The sequence below is a fragment of the Anomaloglossus baeobatrachus genome, chromosome 2 (genome assembly GCF_048569485.1).
Source record: "Anomaloglossus baeobatrachus isolate aAnoBae1 chromosome 2, aAnoBae1.hap1, whole genome shotgun sequence".
NCBI classification, from domain to species: Eukaryota; Metazoa; Chordata; class Amphibia; order Anura; family Aromobatidae; genus Anomaloglossus; species Anomaloglossus baeobatrachus.
Genome location: NC_134354.1, coordinates 9,614,666 through 9,628,621, shown reverse-complemented (window position 1 = coordinate 9,628,621; position 13,956 = coordinate 9,614,666). Strand labels below are relative to the sequence as shown.

Here is a 13,956-nt window from a genome sequence, read left to right as displayed (position 1 = left end):
AATGCAAAATTTAAATAATTTTATTTGTTACATTCAGACAATTACAAACAGATACAAAAGAATTAAATTACATTTTTGAACTTGAGGATAGGCAAAAATAAATTCTGGCGCTGCCGCCTTTGATCATGTGGACAATATACAGTAATATTCAGTGCAAGTGATTATTTTCTGTCTCTGGTTACAGAGAAGGACCAACATAGCAGCAACAAGAGCCTTCAGTGGCCCCCGGCTGCCCAGTGATGGAGCCGCAGCAATCGCTCCATTTCTATCGTGCTGCCAGTGATTGATGACATCTAAATGGTTAAACACCAGCAGTTTACACGGCCAGCACCTGCATGTTATATGGCCATAAAGGGGGGGGGTTAGACCTGATTTGGTGCATCAGTGGTCACCACTAGAGGGAGCTCTGCACAGGGATGAATACAGCCCTCTATATATCCACACACAGATCGCCCCCTAGTGGCAGACTCTCCGCTCGTGGCCATTCCTGCCCCCAGTTCAGATTATCTGCAGTAAATAACTCGTTTTTCGGCCGTCATTTGATCTCTGGGTTTCGGGGACAGATGCAGCAGAGTTCTTGCAGGTAATAAATAAATTTATCAAATATAATGATCAAATCAGAGAAGTTTCTTCCCTGCGGTCGGCGGTGAGACGAGTGCTCTGCGGTCGCGCTACCTGGCGTTCTGCCGCAGCTCGGACGTCACCCTTATGTCGCTCTCCATCTGGTTAATTTGCCGCGTTATTTGCTGTATGAGAACCTGGAAAAGAAGAGGGTTAGAAACTGGAGAACTACAAGTCACAGCAGCCCCTCAGGCCCACAGGTGGCTGCAACACAAGACACCAACACTAAATTACATGTATACCGGAGGCTGAACACCAGTACAGACCAATACAGGCCACAGCTGAGGGTTTGCTACATTTGCTTCCAGCATAAACCACCCAATAAAATAGGAATTACGACTGACCGGTAATGAGGTTTCCAAGGGCCATTATGACAGCACCACCGGAGTGGTCCTTTGATCTCTACAGGGACAGGAAAACACAAGAGGTTAAAATCTCCCCCCCCATCCCAACCTCCTCAGTGACTTCCAAGTACCACAACAGGATGAGTACGTGCTGAGGGACCTGCTTTTTCTGTCCACGAGGTGGACAATGTCCTCAGAATGGGCCCTAAGGTTTAGCACGGTGGTGGTGGTGGGGCTTACCTACTGACGTATAGGTGGAACTAATAGCAGATCTGCCCCACCGAGATAGAGGTAGGAAAGCCGCAAAATCAACCCTATTTTTGCCCCTCAATTGTACAAACCGGTCAGCGTACAACCTCCAGTCCCGAGTGGCCTCCAGATAAGACAGCACCGTCCTCCTGACATCCAGGGAATGCAGTCGATGCTCCTGATTTTTTGTCTTGTCGAAAGGAGCGTTAAGGCCCTGTCACACAGATAAATCTGCGTCAGATCTGTGGTTGCAGTGAAATTGTGGACAATCAGTGGCAGGTTTGTGGCTGTGTACAAATGGAACAATATGTCCATGATTTCACTGCAACCACAGATCTGCCAAAGATTCATCTCTGTGTGTGACGGGGCCTTAATATTATTATTTCTTTTTCCAGGGTTGAGGATGAGAACTTTGGGACGAAAAGCTGGATCCAGTTTCAGTATTATTCGATCGTCTAAGATTTGAAGATAAGCATCCCTGATGGATAAGGCCTGGATCTCCCCGATAATAGTGGCAGTGACTATGGCCAAAAGTAAGGGGCACTTTGCACACTACGACATTGCAGGTGCGATGTCGGTGGGGTCAAATCGAAAGTGATGCACATCCAGCGTCGCTGTCAATATCGTAGTGTGTAAAACGTTTTTTATACGATGAGCGCAAATGCGTCGAAATCGTATCATCGGTGTAGCGTCGTCATTTCCATGATTTGGGAAGGACCAATGTTACGAGGTTGTTCCTCGCTGTGTGTGAAGCCGCAGGAGCGAACAACATCTACCTGCGTCCCGCCAGCTATGCGGAAGGAATTAGGTGGGCGGGATGTTTACGTCCCGATCATCTCCGCCCCTCCGCTTCTATTGGCCGCCTGCCGTGTGACGTTGCTATGACACTGCATGACCCGCCCCCATAGTAAGGAGGCGGGTCGCCGGCCAGAGCGACTTTGCAGGGCAGGCGAGTGCATGTGAAGCTGCCGTAGCGATCAATGTTCGCTACGGCAGCTATCACAAGATATCGCAGCTGTGATGGGGCAGGGACCATCACACGCTCGGTATCGCAAGCATCGGCTTGCAATGTCGCAACGTGCAAAGTACCCCTAACAGTTTTGACAGATCAAATCTCTAGCGAAAAGTTATCAATCGGCTCAAATGGGGATTCACATAGTCCATTCAGAACCAAACCCAGGTACTAAGGAGGCACTGAAGAGCTCAGTTGGTCTCAACCTCTAGATACCCCTCAAATCTTGAGACCCATGGATGGGAAGCCAGTAGGGCATCAAAGAAGATGCTAAGGGCTGAATACGGAACCTTCAACATACTAGGTTTCAGACCTATATTGGAGCCCATCTGAAGGAATTCCAAAATCTTTGGGATAGATGGACATGTACTGTCCACCAGTTCCCTGCCCAGGAACGAGCAGAACCTCTTCCAGACCTTCCTGTATATGGTCTGAGATATTGGCTTCCTGCTCACCTGGAGGGTGGAAATAAACTTCCTCTGATAGTCCCTTATTCTTCAGGAACCTCTCTTCAGGATCCAGGCCGACAAGTGTAGCCGTTATATTCCCTGATTAAGCACTGGTCCCAGAGAATCTTCTCAATCAGGGAAAGAAAAGAAGGGAATTTTGTATACTTACCGTAAATTCCTTTTCTTCTAGCTCCAATTGGGAGACCCAGACAATTGGGTGTATAGCTACTGCCTCCGGAGGCCACACAAAGTATTACACTCAAAAGTGTAAGGCCCCTCCCCTTCTTGCTATACACCCCCAGTGGGATCACTGGCTCACCAGTTTAGTGCAAAAGCAAGAAGGAGGAAAGCCAATAACTGGTTTAAAGACCAATTCAATCCGAAGACACATCGGAGAACTGCAACCATTCACATGAACAACATGTGTACCGAAAAAAACCCTAAGAAAACAGGGCGGGTGCTGGGTCTCCCAATTGGAGCTAGAAGAAAAGGAATTTACGGTAAGTATACAAAATTCCCTTCTTCTTTGTCGCTCCATTGGGAGACCCAGACAATTGGGATGTCCAAAAGCAATCCCTGGGTGGGTAAAATAATACCTCGTAATAGAGCCGTAAAACGGCCCCTTTCTACAGGTGGGCAACCGCCGCCTGAAGGACTTGTCTACCTAGGCTGGCGTCTGCCGAAGCGTAGGTATGCACCTGATAATGCTTGGTAAAAGTGTGCAGACTCGACCAGGTAGGTGCCTGGCACACCTGCTGAGCCGTAGCCTGGTGCCGTAATGCCCAGGACTCACCCACGGCTCTGGTAGAATGGGCATTCAGCCCTGAGGGAACCGGGAGCCTAGCAGAACGGTAGGTTTCAAGAATTGGTTCCTTGAGCCACAGAGTCAGGGTGGATCTGGAAGCTTGCGACCCCTTACGCTGACCAGCGACAAGGACAAAGAGTGCATCCGGGCGGCACAGGAGCGCCGTGCGGGAATGTAGATCCTGAGTGCTCTCACCAGATCCAACAGATGCAAATCCTTTTCAAATTGATGGACTGGATGAGGACACAAAGAAGGTAAGGTGATATCTTGATTGAGATGAAAGTGGGATACCACCTTAGGGAGAAAGTCCGGAATCGGACGCCGAACCCCCTTGTCCTGGTGAAGACCAGGAATGGAGATTTGCATGACAGCGCTGCTAGCTCGGACACTCTCTGAAGAGACGTGACCGCTACTAGAAAGGCCACTTTCTGTGAAATACGGAAAGGGAAACAACTTTCAAAAGCTCGAAAGGCGGCTTCAAGAGAGTCATTAGAACCTTGTTCAGACTCCAGAGCTCTAATGGCCGCTTGTACGGAGTGATGAGAAGACAAACTCCCTGCAGGAACGTGCATACCTGCGGAAGTCGGCTAGGCGTTTCTGAAAAAATACAGATAGCGCTGAGACTTGTCCTTTAAGGGAGCTGAGCGACCAACTATTTTCCAACCAAGATGGTAGGAAGGAAGGAAAAATAGGCGATGCAAATGGCCAGGGAGAAACTCCTTGAGCAGAGCACCAAGATAAGAATATCTTCCACGATCTGTGGTAGATCTTGGCGGACGTTGGCTTCTTGGCCTGCGTCATGGTGACAACCACTCCTGAGAATCCTGAAGACGCTAGGATCCAGGACTCAATGGCTACACCGTCATGTTCAGGGCCGCAGAGTTCAGATGGAAAAAAGGGCCCTTGAAACAGCAAGTCTGGTCGGTCTGGTAGTGGCCACGGTTGGCCTACCGTGAGGTACCACAGATCCAGGAACCCCGACCTCCTCGGCCAATCTGCGACCAATGTTGAACTGAGGCGTCTGCCGCCAGAGCTCGATGATCGTGAGACTGTGCTATGAAGCCGGAACAAAGTTGTTGTGCCGTGACGCCATTATGTCGACGTCCGGCATCCCGCAGCGGCGACAGATCTCCTGAAACCCGTCCGGGTGAAGAAACCAGTCCCCTGCGTCCATACCCTGGCGACTGAGGAAGTCTGCTTCCTAGTTTACCACGCCTGGGATGTGAACTGCGGATATGGTGGATGCCGTGTCTTCTACCCACGTTAGAATCCGCCGGACTTCCTGGAAGGCTTGCCGGCTGCGTGTTCTTCCGTGGTGGTTGATGTATGCCACCGCTGTGGAGATATCCGACTGAAATCGGATGTGCTTGCTTTTCAGCCACTGCTGGAAGGCTTGTAGGACAAGATACACTGCTCTGATTTCCAGAACATTGAGCTGAAGGGTGGACTCTTGCTGAATCCACGTACCTTGAGCCCTGTGGCGGAGAAAAAAACTGCTCCCCACTCTGATAGACTCGTGCCTGTCGTAACTACCGCCCAGGATGGGGGTAGGAAGGACCTTTTTTCTGACCATGAGGTGGGAAGAAGCCACCACCGTAGAGATTCTTTGGCCGCCTGAGAAGGGGAGACGTCTGTCGATGGGCGTCGACTTCCCGTCTCATCGGCGGGGAATGTCCCATTGTAGTGGACGCAGATGAAACTGCGCGAAAGGGACTGCCGCCATTGCTACCATCTTACGTGAGAAGTGCATGAGGCGTTTCAATGTGTGCGACTGATCCTAAGGAGAGATTGCAGCCTTGTCTGTAGTGAACGCTGTTTGTCTAGCGGAAGCTTCACTATCGCTGAGAGAGTATGAAACTCCATGCCTAGATATGTTAGTGATTGGCCCGGGGTCGGATCTGACTTTGAAAAGTTGATGATCCACCCGAAACTCTGGAGAGTCTCCAGCGCAACGTTCGGCTGTGTTGGCATGTTCCTTAAGAGGGTGCCTTGACAAGTAGATCTCCCAAACACGGGATCACAGAGTGACCTTGAGATTGCAGGACTGGTACTACTGCTGGCATGACCTTAGCGAAGACCCGTGGGGCTATCGCCAGCCAGAAGGCAGGGTTACGAACTGAAGGTGTTCGCGTCTTATAACAAAGCGTAGAAACGCTGGAGCTCTGGATCAATCGGCACGTGGGGATAAGCATCCTTGACGTCTATCGATGTTAGGAAATTTCCTTGAAACATTGAGGCGATGACGGAGCGGGGGATTACATCCGGAACCGCCTGGTGTTCACGAGCTGGTTGAGCCGTGTTAGATCCAGAACGGGACGGAAATACTCGTCCTTTCTTGGCATCGCAAATAATTCGGAGTAAAAACCGTGACCTTGTTCCTGAAGAGGAACGGGGGTCACCACTCGTTGTGCCTTTAGAGTGCCCACCGCCTGCAGAAGAGCGTCGGCTCGGTCGGAAGGCGGAGAAGTTCTGAAGAATTGAGTTGGAGGACGAGAACTGAACTCTATCCTGTACCCGTGAGACAGAATGTCTCTCACCCAACGGTCTTTGACCTGAGACAGCTAAATATCGCCAAGGCGGGAGAGCCTGCTACCGACCGAGGATGCGGAGAGAGGAGGCCGCAAGTCATGAGGAAGCCTCTTGGAAGTAGGTTTTCAGGCTGTCTTTTTTGGGCGTGACTGAGCCCGCCAAGAAACTGAGCTCCTCTGATCCTTTTGAGTCCTCTTTGGACGAGGAGAAATGGGACCTGCCCGAGCCTTGAAAAAACCGAAAACCCCGACTGTCCCTTGGCATGTGGGGTTTGTTTTGTCTGGGCTGAGGTAAGGAAGAATCCTTACTCTTGAACTGTTTAATGATTACATCTCACGCACACTAAACAGTCGGTCAGCAGAACAAGGCAAACTGGTTAAGCCCTTTTTTGGAAGCAGAATCTGCCTTCCATTCAGTTAACACCCAGGCCGTGCGTAAAACCACGGAGTCAGCGGACGCCACTGCCGTACGGGTCGTAGAGTCCAGGATAGCAATAAACGCCTAAGACGCAAATGCAGACATTTGAGCGGTTAAGGATGACACTTGCGGAACAGATGTACGTGTGACCGTGTCCATCTGTGAAAGACGAGCTGAAGTAGCTTGGGGTGCCTCTACGGCTGCTGGAGCTAACAGCGCGCCGATAGCCTCATAGATGGATTTCGACCAGAGATCCCTCTGTCTGTCAGTGGCATCTTTAAGTGCAGCCCCATCTTCCACTGCAACTATGGATCTAGCTGCAAGCTGGAGATTGGAGGATGCCCCTTGGGACACTGGGTCCAGCCATTGCCCACGTCAGGGGGTAGGGATAACGTGTATCCTCAGCCGTTTGGAGAAGCGCTTAACTGGATAAGCGTGGTGTTCCTGGACTGCCTGTGTAAAGTCAGGGTGGTCAAGGAAAGTATTTAATTTACGCTTGGGATACGTGAATGGAATTTCTCCTGCTATGAAGCTGACTCTTCCACTGGAGGAGCTGGGGGAGAAATAACTAACATTCTATTGATGGACGCTATGAGATTATTGACTATGGCGTCACCATCAGGTGTATCCAGATTGAGAGCGGTCTCAGGATTAGATCTTGAGCAGCTACCTCCGCCACATCACACAGAGAGTCCGCTTGCTGGGACCCTGACTAGTGTGATGAAGTCGATGGCCGCTCATAGTGAGCCTCTCAGGCTGTCTGGGACTGTCGTCCATGTCAGATCACTCTGGGAAGCACATGACCCCTCGGAGCTCAAAGCTGTTCCCACTGAGGGGGACCATGGATAATGAATGAACAGTGGCCATGGGTTTGAGAGACTTGTCTGGACTGCAAGGCTTCTAGTCTCATAGCCATAGTCTCAGAAAATCTGTCAGTAAATACTGCAGGCTCCGTCCCCATGTCCTGGACGGTTAGCAGAGACTCCGTAGTATACAATGGGGGTCTATGTACACTGCCGGCTATATAGCCGTACATGCTGTACCGGCTGCATAGAAAACATGTGCTTCTGCACCTCCGTTTTACACAGACAATATGCTGTTATGTCCTCCGCACAATCAAGGAGGGTATATACAAAAATGCAGCTAAACAGTGCAATGCATAGTGAATAAGCATATATGTATATGTGCACTTCGGCACTAGTGGAGTCAGCCCCACAGGTGCTGCTTAACGCCTGGTCACAGCGGTTGTGTGACTATCCGAATCCCTGCCAGGGATTCCTAAACTTGTCTCTTCTGTCGCTACAGAAAACACTGACAAGAATGGCTGCCGGCGTCCTGTGCAGAGGAGGAAGCCGTGGGCGTGCCTGAGAAAGTGCGGGAATCCGGCTTCACAGCGTACACAGTGAGAGGGGTGGAGTATGCAAAGCATACTCCAGCTCTCAGCGCTGCCGGATTCACAGTGTACACAGTGAGAGGGGTGGAGTATGCAAAGCATACTCCAGCTCTCAGCGCTGCCGGATTCACAGCGTACACAGTGAGAGGGGTGGAGTATGCAAAGCATACCCCAGCTCTCAGCGCTGCCGGATTCACAGTGCACACAGTGAGAGGGGTGGAGTATGCAAAGCATACTCCAGCTCTCAGCGCTGCCGGATTCACAGTGTACACAGTGAGAGGGGTGGAGTATGCAAAGCATACTCCAGCTCTCAGCGCTGCCGGATTCACAGCGTACACAGTGAGAGGGGTGGAGTATGCAAAGCATACTCCAGCTCTCAGCGCTGCCGGTTTCACAGTGTACACAGTGAGAGGGGTGGAGTATGCAAAGCATACTCCAGCTCTCAGCGCTGCCGGATTCACAGTGCACACAGTGAGAGGGGTGGAGTATGCAAAGCATACTCCAGCTCTCAGCGCTGCCGGATTCACAGTGTACACAGTGAGAGGGGTGGAGTATGCAAAGCACACTCCAGCTCTCAGCGCTGCCGGCTTCACAGTGCACACAGTGAGAGGGGTGGAGTATGCAAAGCACACTCCAGCTCTCAGCGCTGCCGGCTTCACAGTGCACACAGTGAGAGGGGTGGAGTATGCAAAGCATACTCCAGCTCTCAGCGCTGCCGGATTCACAGTGTACACAGTGAGAGGGGTGGAGTATGCAAAGCACACTCCAGCTCTCAGCGCTGCCGGCTTCACAGTGCACACAGTGAGAGGGGTGGAGTATGCAAAGCATACTCCAGCTCTCAGCGCTGCCGGCTTCACAGTGCACACAGTGAGAGGGGTGGAGTATGCAAAGCATACTCCAGCTCTCAGCGCTGCCGGCTTCACAGTGCACACAGTGAGAGGGGTGGAGTATGCAAAGCACACTCCAGCTCTCAGCGCTGCCGGCTTCACAGTGCACACAGTGAGAGGGGTGGAGTATGCAAAGCACACTCCAGCTCTCAGCGCTGCCGGTTTCACAGTGCACACAGTGAGAGGGGTGGAGTATGCAAAGCATACTCCAGCTCTCAGCGCTGCCGGTTTCACAGTGTACACAGTGAGAGGGGTGGAGTATGCAAAGCACACTCCAGCTCTCAGCGCTGCCGGATTCACAGTGTACACAGTGAGAGGGGTGGAGTATGCAAAGCATACTCCAGCTCTCAGCGCTGCCGGATTCACAGTGCATCCAGTGAGAGGGGTGGAGTATGCAAAGCACACTCCAGCTCTCAGCGCTGCCGGCTTCACAGTGCACACAGTGAGAGGGGTGGAGTATGCAAAGCACACTCCAGCTCTCAGCGCTGCCGGTTTCACAGTGCACACAGTGAGAGGGGTGGAGTATGCAAAGCACACTCCAGCTCTCAGCGCTGCCGGATTCACAGTGTACACAGTGAGAGGGGTGGAGTATGCAAAGCACACTCCAGCTCTCAGCGCTGCCGGATTCACAGTGCACACAGTGAGAGGGGTGGAGTATGCAAAGCATACTCCAGCTCTCAGCGCTGCCGGTTTCACAGTGCACACAGTGAGAGGGGTGGAGTATGCAAAGCACACTCCAGCTCTCAGCGCTGCCGGATTCACAGTGTACACAGTGAGAGGGGTGGAGTATGCAAAGCATACTCCAGCTCTCAGCGCTGCCGGATTCACAGTGCACACAGTGAGAGGGGTGGAGTATGCAAAGCATACTCCAGCTCTCAGCGCTGCCGGTTTCACAGTGTACACAGTGAGAGGGGTGGAGTATGCAAAGCATACTCCAGCTCTCAGCGCTGCCGGATTCACCGTGCATCCAGTGAGAGGGGTGGAGTATGCAAAGCATACTCCAGCTCTCAGCGCTGCCGGATTCACCGTGCATCCAGTGAGAGGGTTGGAGTATGCAAAGCATACTCCAGCTCTCAGCGCTGCCGTGCAGCGTTACGCCCCTACCCTGACTGGCAGGTCTGTGGGCGGAAACGAAGTGAGACTAGGCCGCGCAAGCCGGGGACTCGAGTGATAAGCGCGGCCGGCATATAAGCCTTGGTCGGCGCGGAAGTCCCCGGCGCACCACAAGTCCCAGCCGCGCCCGAAATAAAAATGGCAACGGCGGTTAGCGCGGTAGTCCCCTAATACACTAACACACCCAGCAAGCTGTAGTGTGCGATGGCACTAGTGCGGGCAGCGCCGCCGTCCCTGGCGCACTAACACACCCAGCAATGCTGCCGTGTGTCTGCGCGGTCCCCACAGGGACACAGAGTACCTTAACGTAGCAGGGCCATGTCCCTGAGGATACTCCGCTCCATGTCCAGCAGATTCCCAGGAGCTGTGGATGGAGCACGGCCTCAGTGCCTGGAGACCGATAAGATCCCACTTCACCCAGAGCCCTAAGGGGATGGGGAAGGAAAGCAGCATGTGGGCTCCAGCCTCTGTACCCGCAATGGGTACCTCAACCTTAAACACCCGACAAGAGTGGGGTGAGAAGGGAGCATGCTGGGGGCCCTTTAGTATGGGCCCTCTTTTCTTCCATCCGATATAGTCAGCAGCTACTGCTGACTAAACAGTGGAGCTATGCGTGGATGTCTGACCTCCTTCGCACAAAGCACAAAACTGGTGAGCCAGTGATCCCACTGGGGATGTATAGCCAGAAGGGGAGGGGCCTTACACTTTTGAGTGTAATACTTTGTGTGGCCTCCGGAGGCAGTAGCTATACACCCAATTGTCTGGGTCTCCCAATGGAGCGACAAAGAAATAGGGTCTTCTAGGGACAGGTTCTTTAGTAATGAGAACCAGGTCCTCTTCGGCCAATAAGGTGAATTCAGGATCACTTTGGCTCTGTCCTGCTGGATCTTCCTGAGGACTCTGGGAATCAGTGGCAGTGGAGGAAATGCATATGCTAGACTCATGTCCCAAGTCTGGGACATGGCCTCTACCGCGGTTGGGTTGTCTTTTGGATTCAGGGAGAAGAAGAGTGGTGCTTCTGTATTCTTTTTGGAAGCGAAAAGATCCACCTCCGGGACACCCCATGCGTTGACTAGACTCGAATACAGTCTCGTCCAATTCCCATTGCGAGGGATCTATCCAGCGCCTGCTGAGATAGTCCACAAGGCAGTTTTCTGATCCTTTGAGATGGAAAGCGCCGACTTTTCGGCCCAACGAAAGAATTGTCGCTAAAGACTGTAGAGCGGGATGTCTGGAACCTCCATGACAGAGGAAAGACACCGCTGTGGTGTTGTCGGATAGAATTCTGACATGTTTATTCCGTTAGAGTTCCCGATTCCTCCTGAGGGCGTGCCAGACGGCATTTAGTTCTCTGAAATTTGAAGACCTGTTCTTCACCTTACAAGCCACGCTCTCTGGAAACATCTGGAGCCTACGTGGGCCCCACAACCCGACTGACTGGCATCGATAGTAAGCGTGACACAAGAAGAGTAATCCCAGGGAACTCTGACCTGAAGGTTCTTCTGTTCCATCCACCATCCCAGTGTCTCCTTGAGATGGTAAGGCAAACTGATCCTGCTGCTCAGCAACCACATGAGCAGATTGTAGCAGTCAAAAATGAGCTATTGAAGACCCCTGGGGTGGAATTGGCTCCATGTGACGATTGGGATACATGATGTCATCAGGCCGAGAATATTCATGGCTTCCCTGAGAGCTTTGTCGCTTCTGTCTGAAGACTTGGATTTTGTTCCCAAGTACTTCTGCCTTTTGTGCTGGCAAAAAAGGAGGTTCTCAAACCGGAATCCAGTAAAATTCCCAGAAAGATCTTTCTGATGTCTGCCTGGAGACTTGACTTGCGGGTATTCACTATCCACCCTAGATAATCGCAGTTGCCATGGAGTAATGGATATCTTCCAGGACAGCTCTTCCTGATAGTTGCCATCAGTAGAAGGTCATCCAGGTAAGGTACAATCGTCACATCGTTCCTCCTGAGATGAGAGACCACTTCTGCCATCACCTTCATGAACATCTGGGGAGCAGAGGACATGCCAAAGGGCATCGGAACTGAAAGTGGAAAACCTTTTCCCTCTTTTGTATGGCAAATCTTAGGAATTTTTGAGAGTCTGGATGTATGGGAATGTGATAGTAGGCCTCTTAGATCTATTGTGGCCATGGCTGAATTTGTATTGATAAGGAGGAATATAGACTTGATTGAGTCCATCCAAAATTTCTTGTATCTGACCCACTGGTTTTAGATTTATTATGGTGCGGAAATTCGCCCAGCTAATTTTTGATAGAAAAAAAAAAAAAAAGACCCCAAAATTGTTCCGGGGCTGGAGGAGGAATTACTGATTGTATGCTCAACAAGGTTTTTACGTCCGTCCTGAGACTGTTGCTGATTGACTGAGATCGGGACTGAGTGAGAATAAATCTTTCAAGAGGGCGCCGAGAAAACTATCCGGAGTCACTGAGCTACGGTCTGGAGAACCCATGGATTGGAGGATATGATTTCCCAATCCCTTGGAAAACCATCGAGTCTCCTGCCTATGTACTTGGCATCCGGACCTATCTGGTCTTCTCTGGAAATCAAACTGGAGGTTTCTATCCTCCCCCCCCTCCCCCCACCTTGGGTGGCTCCAGCTCCCCGATTTCCCTTTCCCTTTGTAGTCTTGTCCTTTGAAGAACCAAAACCTATGAGAGGGCACTGGCCTCCGGGATCTCTCTTCTGGGAATCCTCCTTTTCTATCTGAAGTTTTTTCCAGGATATCATCTAGCATGGGACCAAACACCCGAAGCCCTGAAAAGGAGATGGAGCAAAGCTTGTTTTTTTGAGGTGCCATCTCCTGACCAGGCCTTAAGCCATATAGCATGGCGGGCAGAGTTTGTTAATGGATCATCTCTTGCAGAAAACCTTACGGATTCTGCTGAGGTATCCGCCATGAACCCCATGGCCAGCTTCAGAAGGGGAATGGAGTCTTAAACCTACTTCCCTAGGGGCCTTAGGCGGGCTTTGCACACTACGACATTGCAGGTGCGATATCGGTGGGGTCAAATGGAAAGTGACGCACATCCGGCGTCGCAGTCGACATCGTAGTGTGTAAATCCTTTTTGATATGATTAACGAGCGCAAAAGCGTCGTTATCGTATCATCGGTGTAGTATCCGACATTTCCATTATTTGGCAGCAGCGACAGGTATGATGTTCCTCGTTCCTGCGGCAGCGCACATCGCTGTGTGAGAAGTTGCAGGAGCGAGGAACATCTACCTGCGTCACCGCGTCTAACGCCGGCTCTGCGGAAGGAAGGAGGTGGGCGGGATGTTTACGTCCCGCTCATCTCCGCTTCTATTGGCCACCTGCCGTGTGACGTCGCTGTGACGCCGCACGACCCGCCCCCTTAGGAAGGAGGCGGGTCGCCGGCCAGAGCGCCGTTGCAGGGCAGGTGAGTGCATGTGAAGCTGGCGTAGCGATAATGTTTGCTACGGCAGCAATCACAAAATATCGCACCTGCGACAGGGGAGGGGGACTATTGCTGCAGCATCGGTAACACATTGTTACCGATGTCGCAGCGTGCAAAGCCCGCCTTACTCCTGATCAGAGATTCCAGATCATCCAACCACCTAGACAGATCTAGCTACCGAAGTAGCTGCAATATTAGCGTTAATTGTGGCCGCCAAAGCTTCCCATGCCTTCTTTAGAAGGCCATCTGCCTTTCTGTCCATTGGGTCTTGAAGACCAGAGGAGTCCTCAAAGGGTATGGATGTCTTCTTCGCCACTTTAGCTATGGGATCATCAATCCTAGGAACATCTTCCCACTCCTTGATATCTTTTCAGCTTCTTTTCAGCATCTTACCTTTCCTCCATAATCATGGCTCAGACGTGTTGGTTAACAGGGAAGACAGTTTCTTTGGGATCTAAGGGTCACAAACATCTCGTCCAGGACTTATGGAGGTTTTTCCGTCTCCTCCACCATCATAGTCCTTTGGTGTTCATCCGTATCATCTGCTGAGAAATGGTATCTTTTTCCCCCTCTTCCGGCAGTGTACCCAGAACTACAACTACTCCTTCAGATGCTGGATCACCCGAGGAATCCTCTCCTCAGATGACTCCTATTTCCCAGCACAGTCTTTCAGGCAAGTACTCTAGGTTCCTGTTGAGGCA

General features: G+C 51.5%; 1 protein-coding gene across 1 annotated transcript in view; it reads right to left on the bottom strand.

Annotated features, from left to right (window-relative positions):
- Positions 1-40: 40 nt before the first annotated feature.
- The window catches only part of LOC142290834 (uncharacterized), a 29,821-nt gene continuing 15,905 nt past the window's right edge, over positions 41-13,956 (bottom strand). Inside the window, exon 12 of the mRNA XM_075334864.1 lies at positions 41-758. Within this exon, the coding sequence (XP_075190979.1) occupies positions 672-758 (87 nt within the window). The 3' untranslated portion in view covers positions 41-671. The remainder of the gene's footprint in view (positions 759-13,956) is intronic.